We start from the raw sequence: 14306 nt of genomic DNA on the forward strand, positions 1-14306 counted from the left end.
AAATATTTAAAACAAAAAATGAGTGTAAATGTGTATGTAATTGGAATTATTACTTATTGGAAGATGAATCAAAAATAAAGGTTTTATCTTATGATCATGAAGCAAATGCAAAAAATCAGACATTTTTTTATGTTTACACAATATTTGTGTACCAACTTCTTTTTATAATACACACTTTTATATCTATGTTACTCATTATTATTTTCTCACTAGGTAATATATAATTTTATATTATTTGGGAGATACTAAAAATGTTAAATTTCTTAAAATTACAGTGATCAAAATTTTCTAAAAAAAATACTAAATTCTTCAAGCAAATAATTCCAAAATCCTTTAAACTTGACTAGTCTTTATAGCTATCGGTCAAAAGGATATACTTTCTTGTTTTGTTCCTTTAATGCACAGCAATATTACTATTTGTTACTTGTTGCCTTTCCCTTTTGGTTTATTTTTCCTTTGCTTTTTTGTTGAGAATCAACAGCTGTTAATGATGAACGGGCAACATTTTCATCACTGGCAACTTTAAGCTTCAACTTTTTTATCATCTTTTCAATTTCCTCTGTCGTATAAGTGTATAGTAATTTGCATTGATTTGCTTGAATGCGATTGTCATTTATATATCTCAAAGCATGCTTCAAGCAATAAACATTATTTTCATCTTCATCGTCGTCCAATTTGATCCAAGAGATATGTAAATTTGCTCGGCAATAATTGCATTCCAATTCCTCTGCATTGATTTGTTTCTTGACTTCATGAATTTTCTCTACTGCATTTACGCCAGATTCCTATAAGAATGGATAATAATAGATAGACATACTTGTTTCTCCAACCGTCATTTATTATTTACCTTTAATAAATTACGATTTTTCTTTTCCATATCGAAGACCTCTTTGAGCATTGGTAATATCTTTTTAATTGTATCTTCCTTGCTCCTTTGATCGTTGGCAATTGCAAATAATAGTTGTTCTAGTGAAAACATCATCGGTTCACAACTATCTTGGATATCCTAAAGAATAAACATAAAATGAACTAAAAAAATCTTTCAATATAAAATAATAAAAAAAAATTACTTTGAAATCAAGATGTGCCGTGTCTAGCCAGTTGTGTGTTGCAAAATAAACACTCTCGGAAACAGTATATCCAGTACAAACGCTTGAGGTGTAAGCTCTAGGAAAAACTACAACAAACTGACCGGGTTGTTGCTCTGTTCTGCATAATGAAACATTGCGATCTGTTAGCATATATGGTGGAACCTAAGTAAAATTAGACGACAATGTTGTTATTCATCAAATTAAAATAGATTCAATTAGGTTAAATTTAATTACCATTGTTGTATCACATGGCAACCAAATAGTTTTATTTTGGCAATGTGAAGGAACTAATGAAGTAAGAGCAGACCTAAAGTTTGAACTCTGCTCATCAGGTACAGCGTACCAAATTTTGCTTGCTCCCGTGTGCAAATATTCAACCCATGGTAAACCATGTGGATCACGATACCAGCAAACAGCACTAAACAGCATTCCAACGTGTAATGTTGGAACTGTAACACCCATCACAGGACCTAATGATCGTAAAATCGATCCACAATTATTTGTAAGGACTTTTAAATTCCAAGGGTGCTTTGCGCATGGAGAGAGCTTAGTTTTAGGTCCGTGTGCAGGAAATCCGTATCCATAAGCACTAGAATCAATTGAACCATAATGAACACAGACGTGACTATCACGAACAGCAACATGACGCCAATACTCTGTTTCGATTTCAGAATTTGCAGGCTCAGGTGTTTTGAACCATAATGTAACCATATTTCTAGCTATTCTATAAAACTGACTTAGAGCCATGCTTCGTCCTTTTACCATACACTCCATGGATTCGTTATCATCACTTTCTTCTTCATCGTCAGACTCATTTTGCTCATCTGACTCTGAATCATTTTGCTCATCAGAATCGACACCTTTATCAGCATTTCTGCGTGCTTTAGCTTCTCGCTTTGCCCAATCCGCTTCAACTTCATCAAATAATTTTTGTCGTTCATTTGGTGAAAGTGTATCGTATGGTAAAAGATATTTGCAATAAATATCATCAAGTTTTGTTACTCGGTCGTGTGCACTTTTAGGGATACACATATCTTCTGCGACTTTAACCCATTTCTTTTTCTCTATAACTTCTTTTAATCCACCAAGCTCTTGAACTGTATGATATAATCTTGGTAAATCTACTTCTATACCTGCTATCAAAGGAGGGCGTTGAAAAATAATACTTTGAGTGGCCAAATATTTTTTAATTGCTGCAAATTCTTTTGCACTTGGACCCCAGCGATGAAGCATCTTGTGAACGTACTGATTGTAAGCTGTAAATCTCATTTCATCACTTACGCGACACTCTGGCTTAAAAGTTTCTGGAGGAATAATTCTGCAAATTCCAAATCGTTGTGCAAGTGGTGTTATTCTTTCAATATATTCAATCGGATCTTGAAATTCTTTTTCTGTTGGTCTAAAAATCGGAGCTTCATTCATGACACCAAGTTTAGTTGTTTGTTTAGTTCGTTGATTGGCAACCAAAGAAGATGTACTTGGTTCGGGTTGTAAAGAAGTACTACCATTATCTCCTGCTTCATTTGATTTAAATCTAGGCTGAACAGGCTGGACTGGTTTAGATGTTTCCTTACTTGCCATTAAACTTTTTACCAATTCTTGTACATTTGTCATTGATTCAGGAATTGGAGTTGAATTGATTTTCGATTTTGTAACTAGTTTTGCATGCATTATAATTCTCTGATTTGGACCTTCGGCTCCTTCCGTTCCCAATTTTACTGCAACACCCTGAATTGTTTTATTACCTGATGATGTATTTGACGCTTGCAAAGGAATATAAAAAGTATGTCCTTCAGAATCTGAGTCATCTTTTTCCTGCATATCAACTTTTAATGAGTCTTCTTTTTTATGATCATCGGATACCCCAACACTTATTGATGCCGACTTCTTGTTATCTTCCGGACTTAAAGTTAGTGAAACATGAGACGGCTGAACACTTTTTGATGGTGTTGCACTTGCTTTTGTTTGAGATTCATTGTCTCGCTTATTATTATCATCAGTTTTTGAGTTACTTCTTCTGAACGGAGTTGTAGGTGTAGGAAAGTCATCGTCTTCTCTATCAAAAGAATAAATACTGTGCTCATTTTCCGGTGAAAATGCAGCAAAATTACTTGGAATTATTGGTGTTAGCTTTGTTTTGATTGACGGTTTTTCTACTGTCGCTTTATAAACTGGTGTTCTCCTATGTTGCTGCTGTATTTGTTGTTGAGTCTGATAAATTGGAACTTTTTTATCATTGACTGGTGATTTTATTGCAGAATTCGATGCTTGGGAATCAAAGGACGCATTTTGAGATTCGACTTCTTTCTTCTTAATGTTTTCTTCAACTTTGGTAGCAACAGTTGCTGCTTTACTATTGTTAATTTCTGCCCTTAATGAATTTTGTAGTTTCTGTAAGGAAGGAGACTCTGATTTTGACTGCTTTACTTGATCTTTAAAGTTTGATGGTGACTGATCTATTAATTTTTCTTTAGTTAAAGTTGAAGATTGAGATTCATCTCCTGATTTTGATAAAATGGCACTTGATGTTGAAGCTTTTGATGTTGTTTTTAAATCAACTGATTCCATTTCATCATCCGGAATTGGTGTCCAAGAGGCTTCATCTAGCCATTTTTGAATTTGTTCACGGGTCATATTTACTTTACTCTTTCGACGATCTTTTGGTGATAAACTATTTCCAAGAGCTGATTCTGTCAAAACAGCTGGACCAAGAGATGGTTTATGAATTGATCCACATTTTCCTAAAGTACACTTTGTATCTAAAGGGCCACTACTTTGCGCCAAAGTAACGCTTGCAATCCCAAATATTTTCTCCGATTCTTCTTTACTAGGCAACAGATTAATGGAAGATTTTATCGCCGAAATCGGTTTGGTGCAGTTAGTATCAAAACCTTTTACAAAATCATCGTCATTTTGTGATTGAATATCAACTTTCACATCATTACTCTTAGAAGTTTTCGTAATCTCTTGAGATTTCACTAAACTTGGTACAGATTCTTTAATTTCGTCAAATGTACTTTTAACAATTTCCTTTTCTGCTGACTTTTTCTGTTCATCAGGAATTGATACGGTCGGTGGAGTTAAACTTTCTAATTTTGCAAATGAATTTTGTTTTGAAGGATTTTCAATTTTTGTGTCTGACAACTCTTTAATCTGTTGTTTTAATTTATCAGCTTGTCTTTGTTCCTCCGCTTTTCTTGCAATTTCAGCCAATTCTTGATTACTTTTTCTACCTCTCTTTTTAGGTGTTACTTTACTTGCTGGAGGAATTTGCTTAACCTTTGTTGCCAATGGCTCCTCATCTGAATCACTAAAACTTATCTCTAACTTTTTATCATCAGAACTAACATTCTTTTGCGATTCATCATCATTTTTAGTAGCACTTTCTACAATTTTTGTACCTTTCGTTTCATTTTTTGATGTTGTTTTTTTCGTATTAATTGAAATCTTAAACAAAATAATAGTTTAATAATAAAATTTCAATATCAAAATGACAAGTAATTTAATCAAATAAAATTTATTGTTTATTACCTTCTTATCTTCTATTCTCTTCCTCTCAGCCTGAGCTTCCTTTGCCTTTTCAACGTTTGCTTTCAATTCATTTTCCAAAAGCTCAACACGCTTAAGATTTGGTACTTCTAAACTATCTAAAGACGAATCATTATCTGATGAATCATGTAACGTTAACTTTCGACCAATTAATTCCATATAAATCGTTGCTGCTTCTTTCGTTTTGCGCATTGGTCGGCTTCGAGTTTCATTTTCACTTAAATCTGTAGTATTTGCTTGAGAATTATCCTTATCCTTTTCAATTTCTTTTTGAGTCTTTTTTTTCCTTCCAACTTTTTTCTTTTCGGGCAAACTTGTATTCTCTACAGTAGTTTTATCAATTTCAACTTTAGATACTTTTTCTAATGATATATCATTTACAACAGCAAACTCTTTTTCTTTAATTTTTTGTTCTATTTCTTTCCTCTTGCTATTTTTTACTACAAGCCCCAATTCATTTGCTGACTTATTTGTTGCATTTTTAGAATTTCCTTTGCTTTTGTTAAAAGTACTATTTGAAGCATTTTTATTAGTTTCCATTTTTTTCTTCTTATTACCAATTTTCGAATCTGGTTTAACAAGTGGTTTATCATCGTCCTCTTCTGAGGATGAAAAATATTTTTCACTATCGGATGATCGTGCTTTGTTATCATTTTTGGAAGTCTCTTCTTTTTCAGTCGACGTTTTTGCTGGATTTCGCAATGCAGACAGTCTTGTTTGCCTCTTAACATCATCAGAATTTTGATTTTTCTTCTTAACATTAATTTTAGAATCCTTTTTCAATATTTCAATTGGCACTTTTTCAATTGGAGTTAACTCGATCCTAGGAGACTTATCTAGCTTGATATTTTTTGTATTAAGCGCATAACTATCACTACTTTCTTCATTATTTTGTGACCTTCGCTTGTTGCCCAAAATTTGTGATGGCTTGTGATCCTTCTCTTCTACTGGATTTGATCTCGTCACTCGCTGTTGCTCATTTTGAATTTCTTTATTGTCGTTTGATGTCTCAGGTTTATGTTCCTTTTGCAAATTTTGTGATTGTTTCTTTTTATTATTGCTGCTTTGAGCCTTTTTCTTATCATTTCTCACAGGATGAACTTCTGCTCGTTTGCGAACTGCGAATGGCATAAATGATTTTTTAGTTTCCTTCTTGTCGGCTGTTGACGCTTGTGGATTCTCTTCGTTCTTTTTCTCTTTATCACTTGTAACTTTTGCTCCTTCATCATTAATATTACCTTTGATGGAATTGTTACTATTATTATTTATACTAGTACTATTTACTTTCTTTTTGTTACTTTCAGTTTTGTCCTGTTTCTTTTTTTCATTACTATTTACTCGCGTTGTAGATGCTGTTCCGCTTGTAGAAGGCTGATTACTAAGGGAATTAGTAAAATCTAATTCTTTTGGCAAAGAACTTGTGCCACGAAAGCATAAGAAAGTTAAAAAATCTTCTGTATTTGGTCTCAAATTTGGAAGAAGTTCCTTTTCTGGTGATTTTTCTTTTGGAGTTTCATTTCCTGCTGTTAAATTATACGTTAGATATGCAGATGAAGGTGGAACTTGTCCTTGTGGAAATTTCCTCTGTGCCTGAATTTTTGTTCTGAAAATTTTTTTTTACAAAGAAAAAAATAAGTAGTAAGCCATTAGTAAATTTTCACAAAAAAATCGATTTTTTTTCGCATTCACATTCTTTTATTTTGTTAAAGGAACCGGTTGGATATACCTTTTTAATTCGGGCGTTGGAGGTACAATCTCTTTATTATCTTTCTTTCGTTTTGATACTACCATCGCATTTGAATTGCACTACTTTCAATTTTATTTACTTATTATCATTTTTTGACGCTTAAAAGGATTTTTTTAAAGTAGGTATATATTCTGAACTATTTCAAGTCACTAATGTCTGCCTGCCTGCCTGATATTCATTGAAAATTTACGTACGCGTATACGTTTTTATCTAACAATTGCTTACGTATTGTCTAATAACGATTTTTAATATTTTTAAAAAATTGCTAAAAAGCGCTTTGAATGAAATTTGCTTGCAAAGTCAAGTTTTGTGTAAAGTATTATTTTCGTCGATAATAAATAAATAAAGATTAAAGAAAAATCATGTCGGATGCTGGAAATTGGTGTTTAATTGAAAGTGATCCAGGTATGCACAAGTTTAATGATTAAGTACATATAAAAGTTCATATATTTTCAGGCGTATTTACTGAGTTAATCAGAGATTTTGGTAAGTAATTTACAGGTTACTGATGACTCTTTAATTTTTCTATTGATCAACATTCTTTTGTTATTGTTGTTGTCTTATAAAGGCGTTACTGGACTACAGGTTGAGGAATTGTGGAGTCTCGATGCAGAAGAGTTTAAGAATTTAGGGTAAGCTTCATATTGTAATATCTTTGAAGAAAACTGTTAAAAATTCATTGATTTCAGCACCGTTCATGGATTAATATTTTTATTTAAATGGGTAAAAGATGATGAAGCGTCAGGAACTGTTGTTCAGGATAATAGGATTGAAAATATTTTCTTCGCAAAACAAGTGATCCAGAATGCTTGTGCAACACAAGCTATTCTGAGTATATTACTCAATATAAACCATCCAGATTTGCAGATTGGATCAACATTAGGCGATTTTAAAGAATTTACGCAATCATTTGATGCTTACAATAAAGGACTAGCATTGAGTAATGCAGCTCAAATCCGTACAGTTCATAATTCATTCTCTCGTCAAACACTTTTTGAAATGGACAATACTAAGAATCAAAAAGATGAAGACGTTTATCATTTCATATCATATATACCAATCGACGGACGACTTTATGAATTAGATGGCTTAAAAGAGGGTCCAATTGACTTAGGAGCAATTGGTGATAAAAATTGGTTAGATGTAGTGCGTCCAGTGATTGAAAAACGAATTCAGAAATACAGTGAAGGAGAAATTCATTTTAATCTTATGGCGATTGTGTCTGATCGTCAAATGATTTACCAGCGTCAGCTTGATGCTCTCCTTAACTCGTCTGACGATGATATGGAAACGGATACTAAGCAAAACGAAATAACAAAACTACGATTAAACATTGATGATGAAATCATGAAACGTAAACGTTATAAGGTGACTGGCATATTTTACTCTAATTTTGCTTAATATTTAACTATTTTATTTTCTTAAAATTTCTTTCTTAGATCGAAAATATTCGACGAAAGCATAATTATCTTCCTTTAATCGTGGAATTGCTGAGAATATTGGGTGAAAAGGGACAACTGATGCCGTTGTATGAAAAGGCAAAACAACGAGCAATAGAGAGAGAATCTACAAAACAGAAGAACTAATCATACGTTTATCATATACTATTTTCGGAATTAATTCAGCTTCATACTCTACAAAATTATCGATAAAAAAGCTTTCTTAATTTTTTTCACTGTAATACATTTATTATTCAGAATATAAAAGCAAAAATAATTCAATGAAAGAAAAAAATTATTTCTTTTGAGCGGCATTTTTCTGTACGTCGTAGCTTAAAGTTCTATTATTGTACTGTATATCAATCATTTTCTTTAGTTCTGATAATTTATCATTTTTCATACACTCATGAATTGCTTCAAAAAACTTTTTATAGTGATGCAAGTTATGTATTGTTAACAACATTGGACCAAGTAATTCTTTTGTGTTTAGGAGATGATTTGTATAAGCTTTCGTATGTTGTTTACATGCCAAGCATTCACACGATTCAACAAATGGAGAAAAGTCATCTTTGTACCTAAAAAAAATTAATTATAAATTTTGGACAAAAAAGCTAGAATATTGATCAGTATATATTTACTTTGAATCCATTAAATCTATCTCTGGACAATTATCAAAAGTTGGATTTTGGATATTAAAATTAAAAGTTAATGCACGATTCAGTTTTGTCACTAGAATTGCAAATGACGAATCGAAAACATCAATTCCTAAAGATACAAGTTCAAGGACAAGATGCGGTAAAAATGCTCCAAACATCATCTTAACTTTATCATTTGGCAGCATCGATAAAATAGTTTTGACAATTTCATTGACTTTTGCGGAATTCAAAGACACTGCTTCTTGTCCGTTTCGATGAAGACCATCTATAAAATATCCAATTATTTTATCGTCATGGTGTTTCATATGTTCGATGCTTTTCCTTCTCTCATGATCACTATATCCTCCTTCAATGGTGCCAATCATTTTGCTCGTTATGACCTCAAAATCTTGTTGATATTTTATACATTCATCAAACATTTCATTGCTTCTTTCATTCGATTTGATGATTCTTTTTTTCGAGCAGTCAATCCATGTATCTCCGTCCGCAAGAGTAACAAAAAAATCAGGAATTGCTCTCTTTACAAATGTCATATAATCTTCAGGTGTAACATTAATTTTCCCTGATTTTTTATATACTGGAAGTGAGCCTTTTTCATGATGACCACTTATTGTTTGTTCACTAGGATTTTTTATTGTAACAAACGTTAGACATTCTTTTAATCCAATGAATTCAGATATGCCTTTCTTATACAATTTTAACGCGTTTGTCATTTGCACTGAAGAGTCAAATGATAATAAAACTGCAATATTTTGAAATCCAGAAATTTCAAGAACCTCTTTTGATAAATTATGATCAGTAAATAGGAGGAGAGGTGTTTTATATGATTTATCCGGTATTCTCTCAATTCCTGTTAAAATACCCAATCTTCCTGCACATTTTGTTGCTGGTTCTATCACAAATTTCATTATTAATTACAATATTTTTTTCGTTTAATAGCAATACTTTCAACACATGTGTCACTTTATAAACAATTAAATTTTTGTTATATTTTTAAAATATCTACCGACCTAAAAGATATAATAAAAGGTATTAGTGAATTTTTCATGTGCCTAATTTAATTATTTAATACCTTTCAATGCATTGGATGTAAATAAAATAAATATAATATTTTTGCTTGTAATAAATTACCGGAAATAATAAATTTGAATGAGTCGAGCCGTGAAAAAATTAGTTGGCAAAAATTGACAAGTATTCAACATTGATATTTTGATATGAAAATTTTTTGCATAATATTTAATTAATTGGATAAAAAAATGTCCAAGTTTCTTCAGGATGATAAAAAAGTCGGTGAAATAGTACTGACCGAAAAATTAAGTGAGGATTTCTCAAATTTATACCTTAGTCACAACTATTCGGATGTAATTTTTTTAGTGGAAAATGAACGAATTCCAAGTAAGTCAATCCAAAACTATACTTAGATATTCATAAAATTAAACCACCATAAACTTGAATAAATTCCCAAAGGAAGTAAATGCAGCCCATAACAATAAGAAATTTTTGATGGAAAAAAATATTAGTGCGCAAAAAAAAAATCCAATAATTGATTTTAATTAATATTGCTATATGGTTGACAAGTTCTGAGAATTTAATATGTTACTCTTATTTTAGGTCATAAAGTCATCTTGGCTGCTAGAAGCGAATATTTTCGTGCTATGCTTTATGGTGGATTAAGTGAATCTAACAAGAATGAAATTACACTAAACATCCAGAAAGAAGCTTTTAAAATTTTATTAAAATACATTTATACGGGAAAGATAAACTTACAAAAAATTATGCCACAGATGAATATTATATTAGATACTTTGGGACTGTCGAATCTTTTTGGTTACACAGAATTGAAAGATGAAATATCCAATTTTCTTAAAAACTCCCTAAACCTATCAAATGTATGCAATATTCTTGATTCATCGAGACTATATGAGTTACATTCATTAACTAATATTTGTTATAATTTTATTGATAAAAACGCTGAAGAACTACTTAGTCATGAGTCTTTTAAATTTCTATATAAAGATAGCTTAATTGCATTACTTTTGCGTGATAGTTTTTATGCGGAGGAAATTCAAATTTTCAATGCTGTACAAGGGTGGATGGAATGCAACAATGATTTAAAAGCAGAAGAAATTAAAGAAGTTGTCAGCAAGATAAGGCTACCTTTAATAAGTACAATGGATTTATTATCAATCGTTCGGCCAACTGGAATTTTGGAACCTGACACACTATTAGATGGTACATATTACATTTTATTACCTTTAATCAATCATAAATATATGTATTCTTGTAGCAATCACAGTCAGAGAACAATCAAAAATACAACGACTTCCTCATCGTGGACGACTGTGCTTAGAAGAAAATATTGCAGTCAGTAAATATGGAGCAAAAGTTATTCAAGGATTTTCAGATGGATTTTCTGTTCTCGAAGATGATAGTAATCATCCTTATGACATGGAAAAAGGTTATACAAGGCATGCAATTACAACAAAAGATGATAATACTGGAATTGTCATTCAACTTTCGAATATTTTTATTATAAATTGCATTAAAATTTTACTATGGGATTTGGATACACGATCATATTCCTATGTAATTGATGTGGCTGTTGAAGAAAATTTTTGGGAACGCATCATCGATTATTCTATTTATCATTGCCGGTCGTGGCAAAAATTATATTTTCCAAATCGTCCAGTCAAATACATCCGGATAAAAGGAATTCGCAACACTGTAAATAAAGTATTTCATCTGGTATCATTAGAAGCAATGTACACGAACAACTTACCAAAAATTGTTGATGGAATTATTGCTCCAAAAAATAATGTTGCTACAGTATGTAGATCTGCTACTGTATTAGAAGGCGTTTCAAGAAATAAAAACTCTTTATTGAATGGAAATGTAAAAGATTATGATTGGGATTGTGGTAAGTACAAAAAAATTTCGATTATTTTCCTCATTAAAAATTACTTATTTATTTTTTTTGTGTAAATTAGGATACACTTGTCATCAACTTGGAAGTGGAAACATTTTGATTCAACTTGGTCAACCATATTTAATTGGTTCTTTCCGTATTCTTCTATGGGACTGTGATGAAAGAACTTATAGCTTTTATATCGAAACAAGCATAAATGAAACTGATTGGAATTTAGTTGTTGACAAGAGAAATGAAAGACTTAAATCGTGGCAATCATTTTATTTTGAGCCGCGTATTATCTCGTACATTCGAATAGTTGGAACTTATAATTCGGCCAATGAAATTTTTCATATTGTACATTTTGAGTGTCCAATTCAAGAACAAGAAAAAAATCCAGTTTTAGTAAAATAATAAGGATGATGAATTTAAATCAATAATTTTTTCAAATTTTAACAATAACGACTTTGGAGAAATTTAATTTCATACCCAAGAATTTTCTGAGTCACTATAGTATTAAAAAAAGAGATTTTTAATTTTAATTTATTATAAACAGAGGTATCATATTAATTGTTTTTTAAATCTTCATTTTTTGTTAATACAAAATTATTTAAATATAAATAGTAACCTTTGTATTCATTCGAAGAAACTTCTAAACTTGTCAATTATGCCGGATAAAATTTGCAGTTTACTCAACAACACTTTCGATAACGGAACCGTTCATATAAAAAATTTAGAAAAATTAATAAGATTAATAGTGCAAAAGTTGGAAAATAATGCTGAAAATAAAGCTGAGTGCACTCGAGGTGAAGAGTTTGGTGATCCAGTTTCAAAATTATTTATGTCAAAAGAAGCACTAAAACATAATATATGCAACGGGAATGAGAAAAATCCCATGACGGAAATATTAAATCTTTTAAATGTTACAAAACGTGTGGAAGCTTTAGAAATCTCAGTTCAAAAGTTAATATCCATAGTACATACATTCATGAAACAAAGAAACATTCATGGCGAAAAAAATTCCAAAACAGAATTAGTCCAACCAAAAATGGAGCAAGAAAATTCAGCAGAAAACGAATTAATTACTGAATACTTGCAGTCGCATGAAAAATTAATGAGTACGCATAAATTTGAACGTGAAAAATTGGTAACTCCAAAGAAAAGCTTAATAGAACACCATGATTTCGATTATATGACAAATGAAGATATTTTACGAAATCAAATCTGCAGAAATGAAAAACAAATGAAAATGTATGAAGAAAAATTTAAAGATTTATTTTACGCGTGCGAACAAAATGAAGAGAAGATTGATGAGGCTATTTTAAGCATCGACAGTTTAAAATCCAAATGTTACTGCCTCGAATCACGATTAAAAGAATTGCAAACGATATTTAATGATGAAAATGATAGAATTGTTACGAATGTATGCCAAAGTTGTGAAGAAACAAAATCAGCTAAATTTTTAATTACTGAGGAACTGATGATTAAGCTGAACAACATTATGCTCGAATTAACAAAAATTGGAGATCTCGAAAATAAATATGAAAGTATGCTATTGCTTCAGAATTCTTTCGATAAATTTCAAGACAATATCAAAAAGACTCTTACTCTCATCAAAATTCAAGTTGATGGCAAAATGGATAAAAATGTTCATGCAGATTTTAAAGCGTGTCTCTTCAAAAATTTTGAAAATTTTATCAATGAATTGAGAATAGTTTTATCAACATTCAATCAAAAATCTTTTGCATTAGGCACATCAATGAGTTTGAATTCAAATATAAATTGTATTTCATGCAAAAATCAAGTATTGATGAAAACAGAGTTAGGTTCAAAAATTGAAAGCCATTTTGAAGACTCAAAAAGAAGTTCCAAAAAAACAAAATTGAATCCAGTTTTTCAAAATAAAATGTTCGAAAAATCGTGCTGTCCAGAAACTACACATGATAAGTTTCCAATCCCTCAACAATTTTTTATAATAACTCGTGATAATTCAATCTTTAAAGCTGATCCAATAGAATGTTTGAAAAATCCAAATTATAAAAGAGTTTAATAAATCAAAGAAGGCATTTTCACATTAAACAAAAATTTTTTTTTATTAAATATTTAATTAAAACTTATTTTAAAGCTTGGAAAAATTATTCAGTATGCAGCTATATATTTCAAATTTGGTCGATTTAGCTTTAGGAAATCCTCACAACATAAAAAGCGAGAATTTTAATATTCTTCATACACTTCTTCATGTAATTTTAAAGAAATTAAATTTAAATAATCTGTGTGTTGGACTAGATAGTGATTCTGCAGAAATTGTTACAAATCTTTTGGATAGTTTGTCTCAGGAGCCTTTAATAAACTTCAAAGAAGTAAGCCTCATTTCCAAATTATTCTCGTTTAATCAAAGCATATTAATTTTCAGTATCACATTAGACCAGATGGAACCAAAATAAAGAAAAAAGTCTTTAATTCAATCGGACGTAAAAATTCTTTGATTCAAATTCACAAAAGGAATGCTCAAAACTGCTCTAACAATTCTAATGATCTGGATGGAAGAATTTCTTTGCTTGAAAGCAAAGTCTGCAGCATGTTTAATGATCACGAAAGGATTAAAAGACAACAAAATGATTTTGATGAACTATCTAACAAAAAATCAGTAGAATCTTTTGAAGAAAGCGAGGAAATTTTATTGCTAAAGAAACAAATTTCTGACTTGTCGGATTCCTTGAAATTACATAGTAGCTGTCTAAAGAGAGTTAAATGTGAAGATCTCCCAAAAATTAATTCTATTCAAAGCCATTTTTCTGATGTCATCCGCAGTCATGAGTTGCAACAAATTGATAAAATAAATGAGATAAAGCATACTATTAAAATTCTTCAAAAACAAATTTTATCAATCAATGAACGCATGCAGAGATTTGTATCTAA

At 30.8% G+C, this 14306-nt stretch overlaps 4 protein-coding genes across 5 annotated transcripts; 2 read left to right on the forward strand and 2 right to left on the reverse strand.

The window, feature by feature from the left end:
• Positions 1-11: 11 nt before the first annotated feature.
• Jarid2 (Jumonji, AT rich interactive domain 2) lies at positions 12-6556 on the reverse strand. 2 transcript variants are annotated; one of them, XM_070651245.1, is made up of 7 exons: positions 6367-6556; positions 5939-6243; positions 4623-5878; positions 1326-4538; positions 1071-1253; positions 848-1006; positions 12-785 (listed from the first exon to the last, which is right to left on the reverse strand). In XM_070651245.1, exons 1-7 carry the CDS (start codon positions 6429-6431, stop codon positions 414-416), a joined length of 5553 nt encoding a protein of 1850 aa, XP_070507346.1. In that variant the 5' UTR covers positions 6432-6556; the 3' UTR covers positions 12-413. The 2 variants fall into 2 exon arrangements, with proteins under 2 accessions (XP_070507346.1, XP_070507345.1); XM_070651244.1 differs by having other exon boundaries at positions 4623-6243.
• Positions 6557-6657: 101 nt separating this feature from the next.
• Uch-L5 (ubiquitin carboxy-terminal hydrolase L5) lies at positions 6658-8032 on the forward strand. Its single transcript, XM_070651296.1, has 5 exons — positions 6658-6792; positions 6844-6873; positions 6956-7019; positions 7077-7755; positions 7827-8032. The coding sequence occupies exons 1-5, from the start codon at positions 6750-6752 to the stop codon at positions 7971-7973; spliced, it is 963 nt and encodes a 320-aa protein (XP_070507397.1). The 5' UTR covers positions 6658-6749; the 3' UTR covers positions 7974-8032.
• Positions 8033-8051: 19 nt separating this feature from the next.
• On the reverse strand, positions 8052-9487 carry LOC139098909 (queuine tRNA-ribosyltransferase accessory subunit 2). The gene is made up of 2 exons (XM_070651287.1): positions 8465-9487; positions 8052-8401 (listed from the first exon to the last, which is right to left on the reverse strand). The coding sequence occupies exons 1-2, from the start codon at positions 9388-9390 to the stop codon at positions 8122-8124; spliced, it is 1206 nt and encodes a 401-aa protein (XP_070507388.1). The 5' UTR covers positions 9391-9487; the 3' UTR covers positions 8052-8121.
• Positions 9488-9652: 165 nt separating this feature from the next.
• On the forward strand, positions 9653-13472 carry BTBD9 (BTB (POZ) domain containing 9). Its single transcript, XM_070651271.1, has 4 exons — positions 9653-9877; positions 10094-10714; positions 10770-11399; positions 11470-13472. The coding sequence occupies exons 1-4, from the start codon at positions 9739-9741 to the stop codon at positions 11799-11801; spliced, it is 1722 nt and encodes a 573-aa protein (XP_070507372.1). The 5' UTR covers positions 9653-9738; the 3' UTR covers positions 11802-13472.
• Positions 13473-14306: the final 834 nt, after the last annotated feature.

This window comes from Chironomus tepperi, unplaced genomic scaffold, assembly GCF_022539635.2.
Source record: "Chironomus tepperi strain 1889 unplaced genomic scaffold, CSIRO-AGI_Ctep_v1 contig_454, whole genome shotgun sequence".
NCBI classification, from domain to species: domain Eukaryota; kingdom Metazoa; phylum Arthropoda; class Insecta; order Diptera; family Chironomidae; genus Chironomus; species Chironomus tepperi.

Bases quoted from the DNA above. Each gene is read 5' to 3' on its own strand.
- Uch-L5 (XM_070651296.1), top strand. From the start codon at position 6,750: ATGTCGGATGCTGGAAATTGGTGTTTAATTGAAAGTGATCCAG. The intron at 6,793-6,843 runs GTATGCACAAGT...ATATATTTTCAG, and splicing joins TTTAATTGAAAGTGATCCAG to GCGTATTTACTGAGTTAATC. The intron at 7,020-7,076 runs GTAAGCTTCATA...CATTGATTTCAG, and splicing joins GAAGAGTTTAAGAATTTAGG to CACCGTTCATGGATTAATAT.
- BTBD9 (XM_070651271.1), top strand. From the start codon at position 9,739: ATGTCCAAGTTTCTTCAGGATGATAAAAAAGTCGGTGAAATAGTACTG. The intron at 9,878-10,093 runs GTAAGTCAATCC...CTCTTATTTTAG, and splicing joins GGAAAATGAACGAATTCCAA to GTCATAAAGTCATCTTGGCT. The intron at 10,715-10,769 runs GTACATATTACA...GTATTCTTGTAG, and splicing joins ACCTGACACACTATTAGATG to CAATCACAGTCAGAGAACAA.
- LOC139098909 (XM_070651287.1), bottom strand. From the start codon at position 9,390: ATGAAATTTGTGATAGAACCAGCAACAAAATGTGCAGGAAGATTGGGT. The intron at 8,402-8,464 runs GTAAATATATAC...AATTTTTTTTAG, and splicing joins ATAGATTTAATGGATTCAAA to GTACAAAGATGACTTTTCTC.
- Jarid2 (XM_070651244.1), bottom strand. From the start codon at position 6,431: ATGGTAGTATCAAAACGAAAGAAAGATAATAAAGAGATTGTACCTCCA. The intron at 6,244-6,366 runs GTATATCCAACC...AAAAATTTTCAG, and splicing joins CCAACGCCCGAATTAAAAAG to AACAAAAATTCAGGCACAGA. The intron at 1,254-1,325 runs GTAATTAAATTT...AATTTTACTTAG, and splicing joins TGCCATGTGATACAACAATG to GTTCCACCATATATGCTAAC.